Source organism: Elgaria multicarinata, chromosome 2 (genome assembly GCF_023053635.1).
Source record: "Elgaria multicarinata webbii isolate HBS135686 ecotype San Diego chromosome 2, rElgMul1.1.pri, whole genome shotgun sequence".
Classification (NCBI taxonomy): Eukaryota; Metazoa; Chordata; class Lepidosauria; order Squamata; family Anguidae; genus Elgaria; species Elgaria multicarinata.
The window spans coordinates 99,819,358-99,830,104 of NC_086172.1; the positions used below are offsets into that span (position 1 = coordinate 99,819,358).

Genomic DNA, 10,747 nt, shown 5'->3' on the forward strand with positions numbered 1-10,747 from the left:
GGTACACCAAAACACCAGTTCCTGCCAATCTGTTTTCACCCCTGTTCCTGAAGCAGTTCATGTCACCCTGTTTCAGGACTGTCGATGTACGTAGAATTAGTAAATGGAACGTGTTGAAGAAAAAATCAGAGGTTCCTTACAGCAAAATATCTGAAAATGTATTTGAATCACTTACTGGTCCTCGAAGTATGTGTCTTGACGCAGGGACTTGCACAGATGTGGCTGCAGAAATAAGGGTAGCACACTAACCCTGGGTAGAGGGTTGAGTTGCTGCGGCAGTGCAATAATACAGCAGCTGTGCCTCTTCACCTCTCGTTAATGCAGTGGATTCTGAATGTGAGATGGGTTTTAGGACAACTGCCCGAAGTTGTAACCTGTTGAATTCAGTAGCATTCATTTCATAGCGGAAATACTTATAACTTGGAAGTGCTTTGTTACTTTGTATGTTTTTCTGAAAGTATAGCCTGGAAGCCTAAACCAAGAATTGTTCATTTGAAAAGGGTGTAAGAAAGTAACTCTTATTAAACACACTCTCTATAAACTCAGCTATGTTTGAATTTAATGATTTTTTTCTTTGCTGAAACTCGTATTTATATTCAGTATTTTCTTTTTCTGTTCTGCTGAATTCTGCTGAATTTTTTTGCTTATGAAAGTTTGGAAGGAAGAGCTCTGCTAAGCTCTTCATAATATGGGTGAGATGTGCATTTTCCCTTGATGTAACTCAGATGTTGTTCAGGTATTTAGAAGAACTGTATCAAAAATCCTCTTAAGAAAAAGTGTTGTATAGTTTAATTACCTTGTATTGTCTTTCCAGTAGCTAGTTACTTTGTATTTGGGTGTCTCTCTTCCTTTTTAATAGTGCTCTGCCAAATGTACTTTCTTTCCAAAAATACGTTTCATATTGATTTGACTTCGTTTTATCTTCTCCACTCCACCTTTTCATCTTCCCTGCTCTTATATCATTGGTGCCTTCCGTTATAAGGATCAGTCTGGAAATGAACGTGTAGAATAGCTGTTTGCTCTGTTTGTTCAGCAGAATCTGTTCCTATTTGACAGTTGGACCAAGACAATATGCAGCAGAATTCATTTTTGCCTAAAGATGAATATCTTTGAAAACACAATTTATTACATTCAAATTCATGTATAGTAATGTTACTTTAATGCTGCTTTCCAAGTTGATCCTAACAATAGAATGCACTATATTCAGACAAGTTACTTGTTGCCTCAGTTAGGCAATGGACATTGGTAGAATATTTCTGCATAATAATCAAGTAAACATCTAAACTGACACATCAGCAATTAACAATTTATTATCTTGGGAAAGAAAAGATTGTCTTGTAAAGGAAGGCCTTTTCATCACTTTTCTTTTCTGTCTCTAGAATAAAAGGGAAAGGGGCATCTGCTATGGATTTTCCTCAACTGAGTCTCTTGCATCTGAATTGTGTGTGAATTATAGTGTTGGGCACTCTATTTTTTTTTATATAAGGAATTGCCCTTTGATGAAGCTGTCCCCAGAAATGGTATTCTGGGAGTTGGGTGGTGGAAGTGGGGAGTTAAGCGAGAGCCTCTCTCTCTAAATCTTGTTCTTTTAAAGACTGGATCTATGCTTTGATCAAGCCAGACTGTTATGGATAAATTCTTTAAACCAGCTTTTCCTCTCTTGGCCACGGAATAAAAACTACTAGATATGATCCCTCTTCTTCCTCACCCCCCTCATATCTCTTCATATTAAATGTCTCTGCATGCACATGTAAAATCTTAATGTTTATAATACTGTATAAGCATATAGCTGTTGTTGTTTCTCAAAATGGTTTAGTTCCAATGTTAGTCTAACTTAAATCCCATTCATTTCATTGGGTCTACTCTAAGTAAGACTAACAATGGATACAACCCAATAAGTTATTAAAATGCTATGCAGAAATATTCTAGTTATATTAAATATACTTCAGTGCTTTGGTGTTAAGGGGGAATTGGAGGGTTCTATGTTGGTGCATTTTATCTGGTGATCGGGAGTTTAGACATATGTAATTTCTGTGTGTAATCTTCTTTAACAATCTCTTCCCCATGAACTGTAGGATGATGAAAACAATAACACGTCTGCACAAGGTCATGATGTTATTAGAGTACTTCACCAGTAATTCATGGGACTGGAATACAGACAATGTCAATATGCTTATGAATCAGCTTGGTCCTGAAGACAAAAAGGCGAGTAATGTTTATGTCACTTTACTTGTCAACAGTATAATATTTAAACCATTGCCGTGTAAAGAAATTCAAAAAAGGAACAGAGTGTGAAGTCAGGGAAAAGGGGAGAAGATGAAGCAGTACTCTCACTTTTCTGAAACTTAACTTAAAACACCAAAAGTCTTGCATTACTCATATGTGCAACTACTCCAAATAGGTTTTAAGGCCCTTCGTATATCCCTTTCTTGAATTGAAATCAGTGGTAGAGTTAAATTTTATTCTATTGTAATTAGGTAAAATTCTATATGGCAGCTGGATCTTCTCTATGCAAACACCTGATAATGTTTTTTATCATACAGATTAAACTGTTAATGTCAAGGTGCTTAACTAGACCTAAATTCACCTAAATAATAATAGCTGGGCTGTAAGAGTCTGCTCACATGCAATTTTATGTGGGTACAGATTAAAATCACACATTAACAAACTTTGAGTGAATGTGTGTATGTTAAGGAATGCCTCGTTCAGGTGTAAAAATAAGTTTCCCCCAAATGCTAGAGCTCTAAATTAACTCTAAATCTCAAACTGTCTAATTAAAGCAGTGTTCATACCAAAGTGTTGCATTTTGTTTTGGTTTAATTTGTTTTCAAAAATATTCTGAGTGGATAAAAACAGAATTGATCTTTCTGTATTCCTTTTGTATGACATATATATCTTCCAAACTTTGCCCACATTTAGTCTCGATTGAAAGTGGCATATTTTTTGAACAGCATTCCCTGTTCCACTCCACACTAACCCTTGTTTATGTAGCAAGAAGGAGTTAGTCTTCAAAGAAAGGTGACGGAGTTCCCATATAACCTAGGGTAAATGCAAGAAGTTGTTCTTTCAGTCTGTCTCTGGTGAGGATGTTTCCAATTCTGTTGACTCCAATGGGAGTATGTGTTAACTTAAGCTACATTATAGGTGTAATATTGTCCTGGAACCTAGAATGTGCCTACTTTATGAAAAGGATTAATGTTAGGCTGGCTACTTCTCTTGCTGAATCCCCTTTTGCTGTTCTTCCTATAGCGTGCCTATTTTCCTAATACTGAACCTATTTGGGTTTCGATATTATGGATCAATTGGGCAAGTGAATTAATTTTTGTGTGTTATCTATAAACAACCATCATCCATTATGGTTTTGACTTGATGGGAACTGAGCTTGCAGTTACTGACCAAGAAAGAGATCTTGGGGTTGTGGTGAGCAGCTTGATGAAAATGTCAGCCTAGGGTGCAAAGAAGGCAAACTCCATGTTAGGCATTGTTAGAAAAGGAATTGAGAATAAAACGGCCAGTATCATACTGCCTTTATAAAAATCTTTACACCTTTTTTTAATGGACCCCATTGTTTAAAATGGATACTGCTTTATACTGTTGTTTTTATATTTTTGATGGTTTTAAATTTGTATACTTTTTTAATGTTCACTGTTTTAACTTTTGTAAACCTCCCAGAGAGCTTCGGCTATGGGATGGTATATAAATTTAATAAATAAATAAACAAACAAATAAATAAGGAAAACTCCATGTTAGGCATTATTAAAAAAAGGAATTGAGGATAAAACGGACAGTATCATCCTGTCTTTATACAAATCTATGGTGCGACCACACTTAGAATACTGTGTACAGTTTTAGTCACCACACCTACAAAAAGATATTGTAGAGCTGGAAAAAGGGCAGAAAAGGGCAGGTAAAATGATCAAGGGGCTGGAGCATCTCCCCTATGAAGGAAGGTTACATCAACTGGGATTGTTTAGCTTGGAAAAGGGGAGGGGAGGGGGAAGACATGATAGAGGTGTACAAAATTATGCATCGTGTGGAGAATGTGGATGGGGGGGGGAATTTCTCCCTCTCCCATAACACTAGAATCTGGGGTCATCCCATGAAACTAATTGTTGGGAGATTCAGAACAGATAAAAGGAAGTACTTTTTCACACAGCATATAGTGAACCTATGGATTTCACTACCACAAGATGCGATGACCATCAATTTGGATGGCTTTAAAAGAGGTTGGATACATTCCTGGAGAAGGCTGTCAGTGGCTACTAGTTCGGATGGCTATTTGCTTCCTCCAGTATCAGAGGCAGTAAGCCTATATACAACAGTTGCTGGGGAACATGGGTAGGAGAGTGCTGTTTTACCATGTCCTGCTTGTGGGGCCCTGGTTGACAGCTGGCTGGTTACTGTGTGAACAGAGTGCTGGACTAGATGGACCCTTGCTCTGATCTAGAATGGCTGTTCTTATGACTTAAGAGACAAAAGCTATGTTTCCTTTTGTGATACTTATGTTTATACTGAAGGTTTTTTTTTTATTATTGCAGGCATTTAATTTTGATGTCCGACAGTTACACTGGGCAGAATATATGGAAAATTACTGCATGGGAACAAAGAAATATGTACTGAATGAGGAAATGTCTGGTCTCCCAGCAGCTCGGAAACACTTGAACAAGTAAGTCTAGTTCATATCTATATTCTGTAGAATAATACATACTTAACTTGTCCATTGTGAACAAAGCATGTTGGTATAAATTCCTTGTACCCATAAACAATGGCTGAACACATTCTGGGAGCAGACCACTATAAATCTTCGGTTAATAAATTCTTCAAAAGTAATTTCCGGTAAACATTCAGAACCTCAATTGATATTCCTATTGTAATAAAATCACCTAAAAAATCAATAACACAAAGATTAAATGGGTGATGTGTACAAGTAATTTGAGTGAGACTTACCAAGGCTCTCACATTTTATTTTTGTTCCTCTTCCCTGAATAGGCTTGCAGTCTACAAAGGAGAGTCAGAGCTCATGATTTCTTTGGTGTGGGTTTTGACCTTATCCAGTCTTGTTTCATCTTTTTCAAGGGGTGGGGGCATTAATACAATTTGCGTAAGACTTTCAAATGTTGAAACTGCTTTGTATATATTATCTTGTTGTAATCCTTAGAATGTTATTGCGTGTATCTGAGCTTTTTGTATGCTTTTCCAAAACCTAACCCTTTAAGCCAGCAAAAGATTGATCTGTGGAAGTGGATGCCACTTGAAGACTTTCTAATTCTTTAAAATAATTATATCTACTCCATATTAAAAAGTTGGATTGTACTCCCTTTGTATTAATTTTGAAATGCGGTCATTTGTTTCTATTGCTCTCAGAAACTGTCTTTCTGTGCACTCCTTAAAATATTACTAAATAAGAATTCAAAGACACCTTCGTATTAAAACTTTTGAGGTAAATGTTCAAACCACCTGCATATTAGATATTTTTATTTTTATTTATTTATTTAAGGATTTTTATGCCGCCATTCAGCCAAAAAAGGCTCTCACGGCGGCTTACAAAAGTAAGATATGGATCTCTTCCTGCTCCCTCCACCCCCCTTTTCATGGTGAGCATATATATATTATACATGTTGTAGGGGAGTTCTGTGACAGACATGAAGGGAAATCTCTATTGCTGGAAGATTTATTTACTTATTTATTTATTACATTTCTATACCGCCCTATAGCCAGAGTTCTCTGGGCAGTTCACAAAAATTAAAAACATTCAAAGTATAAAACAACAGTATAAAACCATAATATAAAATACAATATAAAAGCTCAACCAGATAAAAACAGCAGCAGTGCAAAATTACAAATTTTAAAACACCAAGTTAAAATTTATTTATAGACTGTTAAAATGCTGGGAGAATAAAAAGGTCTTCACCTGACATCTAAAAGCATGTAATGTAGGTGCCAAGCGAACCTCCTTAGTGAGCTCATTCCACAGCCGGGGTGCCACAGCAGAGAAGGCCCTCCTCCTGGTAGCCACCTGCCTCAGTTCCTTTGGCAGGGGCTCGCGGAGAAGGGACCCCTGAGGATAACCTTAGGGTCCGGGCAGGTACATATGGGAGGAGGCATTCCTTCAGATAACCTGGCCCCAAGCCATTTAGGGCTTTAAATGTTAATACCAGCACTTTGATTTGGGCCCGGACCTGGACTGGCAGCCAATGAAGCTGGAAAAGGACTGGCGTAATGTGGTCTCGTTGGCCAGTCCCTGTTAGTAAACGTGCTGCCCTGTTTTGTACCAGCTGAAGCTTCCGGACCGTTTTCAAAGGCGGCCCTACGTATAACGCATTGCAGTAATCCAAACGAGAGGTTATCAGAGCATGGATAACTGTAACTAGGCTATCTCTGTCCAGCAGCTGGTATATCAGCCTAAGCTGATAAAAGTTGCTCTTTGCCACTGAGTTCACCTGTGCCTCAAGTGACAGTTCTGGATCCAAGAGCACCCCCAAACTACGGACCCGATCCTTCAGGGGGAGTGCAACCCCATCTAGGACAGGGCAAACATCACCTTGCTGGACAGATGAACCACCCGCTAACAGTACCTCCGTCTTGTCTGGATTGAGTTTGTTTATTTGCCCTCATCCAGTCCATTACCATGCCCAGGCACTGGTTCAGAACAGTCACTGCCTCACCTGGGTTTGATGAAAAGGAAAGGTAGAGCTGAGTATCATCCGCATATTGATGATACCTCTGTCCACATCTCCAGATAACCTCCCCAAGTGGCTTCATGTATATGTTAAACAGCATAGGGGATAGGATAGAGCCCTGCGGAACCCCATGGCTTAGGAGCCACGGCACAGAGCAATAATCCCCCAGCACCACCTTCTGGAATCGGTCATCCAAGTAGGAGCGGAACCACTGCAATGCAGTACCTCCAACTCCCAGCTCAGACAACCTATCCAGAAGGATACCATGGTCGATGGTATCGAAAGCCGCTGAGAGGTCCAGGAGAACCAACAGGGTCACACTCCCCCTGTCTCTCTCCCGACAGAGGTCATCCCACAGGGCGACCAAGGCAGTTTCCGTTCCAAAACCAGGCCTGAAACCCGATTGAAATGGATCTAGATAATCCGTTTCATTCAAGAGTGCCTGGAGTTGTCCTGCAACCACCCGCTCAAGCACCTTGCCCAGGAAGGGGATATTAGCCACTGGCCTGTAGTTGTTAACATCCTCCGGGTCCAGGTTAGGCTTCTTCAGGAGTGGTCTAATTACCGCCTCTTTTAAAGAGGCCGGCACCACTCCCTCTCTCAAGGAGGCATTTACAACCTCCTGGACCCAGCCGGTGATCCCCTCCTTATTTGATGTAATGAGCCATGAGGGTCAAGAGTCAAGCACACAGGTGGTCGACCGGACTTGGCCAAGCACCTTGTCCACATCCTTGGGCCTCAATAACTGAAACTCATCCAATAAAACTGAACCGGACGGCGCTCTGAACGCCTCTACTAGTGGAGCTGCATTAAGTGTGGTGTCCAATTCATGACGAATCTGAGCGACTTTATCTTCAAAGTGCTGTGCAAACTCGTCACAGCATGCTACCGGGGGTTCAACTATCTCACGCCCTGGCCCAGAGTGTAACAGGCCGTGAATCATACTTGCTTATCACAAAATGTAGATTACATACAAGTAGCTGGTGGTTAAGTCTTTCACATTGTAACCAAATCCTTAGTAAACTATAATTTAAAAATAAAAATCCCATGTGGTTAGATAAGGATATGGAGCAGTTTAAGTTCCATTTCATCTTAGAGCTGTTACACTACATCAGCTTACTTTTTCATATTTCCCCCCTTTTTTCTTTTTGATCCATTTCTAGGCTAAGAAACATACGTTATGGTTTCAATACAGTGCTTGTGATCCTCATCTGGCGTATTTTCATTGCAAGATCACAAATGGCAAGAAACATCTGGTATTTTGTCGTTAGTCTGTGTTACAAGTTCCTCTCTTACTTCAGAGCATCCAGCACGATGAGATATTGAAGATGACAATTCTAGCATTAGGACATCTATGCATATGGTGGTCTAATGGCACAAAGCCGTATAATGTACCTACTCATCTTGTCTTTTGTAAAAACATGAAATATTAGATCTGGATTGTGAAATACAGTACACGTGATGCTTAATTGTGTATTTCTGTGAAGATTTTATGGCTGGTATTGGATCAACCTGTCATTAGGCAAATATGTAGGTTTAATATCCAAACAGATTTAATATCTCTGTATGAGGAAAACATTAGGCCACTGACCAGTGTAACTGTGCAATTCTGGAATGCATTGAATTAAAATCTGCCTTAACATAGTAAACTTAATTTTTATTGCAAATCAGCACATTTAGTTAAGGTGAACAAATTATTGGCTTGATTATCTATTTCTTTGAGACTTTTCAAATTGCAGTGGGTTTGTCTGGTAGATGACTTGTAAATGATTGTAAGTTGGGCATTCTGTTAGTCTTATTCTTCTCACCTCCTTTGCATTGACTCTGAGGATATGATGAAGATTACTAAAAGAAATTAACCATCATAATTGAAAATCTTTTTGGTCTACTTTTGTAAGTGCACCTACTGATCTAGATTGGGCCACAGGAAATCAAAATAATTGGCCAGAATTAGATGTATGTGCCATATTAGCATATGCACCAACACCACCCTTCGCAAAATGCTTCTTTAAAACTCCCAGGGATTGAAAAGCCAGGGCTCCTTTAAGGGGAAAACTATAGTTGGTATGCAGTATTTTTCTCCCCGAGGTTTTCTGAGTTGTGGCTTAGGGGGAAAACTACTTGTATGGATAAGAAAAGAAATGACCACCCTTAGATACAGACAAGAGAAACACATTTTTACAATTTACTAGAATTTTCCCAGAATGGCAGAGGAAATCAGGTACTTTGAAAAGTATGATTCAGAGCATAAATCTGTTAAGGAAATTCTGTACCTCTCCTACCTTATCCAGTGAAATTTTAAATTGAATTCTCAAACACTTTCTTTTAAAGCTCTCAAAATATTTATGCTGAATAAAATAACTTTGGTAAATGGTGGAAATAAAAATAAGAAACTGAAAAAATCGAATAGCTACTACTTGGGTAAATGTGTTTTTCTGCATGTTTAATTTGTTTTAGCGGAAAAATGCATTTACAAGAGTTCTTACTAAAAGATTTGAATTATATATAATATTTAAAACTTGCCCTTTAAAACTCAGTTGCATAAAATTCTGAACTAACTGTCCTTTTATTTGATATAATTCACCGTATCTGTAGTGTGGTGGTAAATTGATTAACTTCTGCTGTACATGTTTTTTTATCAATATGCATAAGGAAATTGTGTATGAATCCAGAAGGAATCATACAAGTGTTACACATAATACACATGTGTCCTGTACTTACAATTCCACAAACAAAGTTTGTTTTGCTGCCGTGGAAATCTTCCATGCAAGTATGCATCTAATTTTGGGGAAAGAAAGAGTCCCTATTAAAGTTTCAATGTCTCTCTCAAGTGCTTAAATATATGGAGTTTTTTAAAAAATAAATTTGTATATAGTATTTCCATAGATAAAACATGTTACATGGTCAAGGACCACACCAATCAGAAGTGTGTGAGACTGCTGTGACAATGGTGAAAATACAATAAATTGTGGCTTGTGTGATTTAAGGTTTTACAGTTGGCTGCAATATTCCTACTATATCTGTTACAGTTGCTCCCCTCTCCACATTGGAATTGAATGTTTACTTACCATTTTGGCATATTGTGGATTTATTTGGATTTTGCACAAGATGCGTGGAACCCAACAAGCCACCATAGTGCGTGCGTTTGTGTGTGTGTGTGGTTGAACATGGTGAGAGAGGCAACTGTAAAATGCTTAGATGTATTCATTTTCTCACTGTTCCTTGTTTTTGTAGAACAAATTACTGCTAACTCCTTAAGCTGCAACTGAGAAAATGACACCGCTGTCCACAATTCTTCATAAAGAGATCTATGATTAACTGATGGAATTGTCTAATTTTCTACATTAGATTCTAATATCCAATATAACTGCCATCTTGGATTCCTAGGATTTTAGTTTGATTTGAAAGGTTACCTAGTTTTTCTTTCACAAAGAAATAACATCATGCTATGTCACAAGTATATTCTCACATTTGACACAAATCTGGATGTTTAAGACACTTTGTCATATCTGGATCCTACAGTGTTGCTGTTCATAACGTTGCAATTTCATTTTTCAGACTTTTTAGTTTTAAAAAAATCCATAATTTGGGTTATTAATTTGAATTGTTCATTGATTTTAAGAAACTGTCAACTCTGAAGTCAAGAGTATTCAGAAGCAGATCACTCAGTAGGTGTGCCAGAATTGAAAATTTGGGACCATAGGAAGAATATTCTGCAATGGAGATTTCTGTTGTAGGAAGAGTTCTGAAAACAAAATTTTAAATCATAAGCTTTTATAAAATAGAAATATTGGGTGCCTTTGTTTGTAAACCAAAAATAAAAAAATCCTGAATATTATGTTTGTTGAATTTATCAAGTTGTGTGGGAAAATGTTAACTGAAAACATCACATGCATTGAAATAGTCGTTGGCAACAAAGCCTTTTTCTAATGATTCAAGTGTTCATGCTATACTCCTAAACTTTCCAAAATGTGCTAAGATAGTAAAAATCCTAGGCAAATTAATCAGCCATGCTGTGTTGTTGCCTTACTCCATAACAACAATTATGTGTATGTTTACTCAAAGCA

The 10,747-nt window shown here is 38.0% G+C and overlaps 1 protein-coding gene across 4 annotated transcripts in view; it reads left to right on the forward strand.

Moving 5' to 3' along the window:
• FAR1 (fatty acyl-CoA reductase 1) overlaps positions 1-10,508 on the forward strand; it is a 50,862-nt gene extending 40,354 nt beyond the window's left edge. For all 4 annotated transcript variants that reach the window (XM_063117300.1, XM_063117302.1, XM_063117303.1 and 1 more), the window contains exons 11-13: positions 2,076-2,205; positions 4,539-4,666; positions 7,844-10,508. In XM_063117300.1, the coding sequence (XP_062973370.1) occupies positions 2,076-2,205; positions 4,539-4,666; positions 7,844-8,006 (421 nt within the window). In that variant the 3' untranslated portion in view covers positions 8,007-10,508. The remainder of the gene's footprint in view (positions 1-2,075; positions 2,206-4,538; positions 4,667-7,843) is intronic.
• Positions 10,509-10,747: the final 239 nt, after the last annotated feature.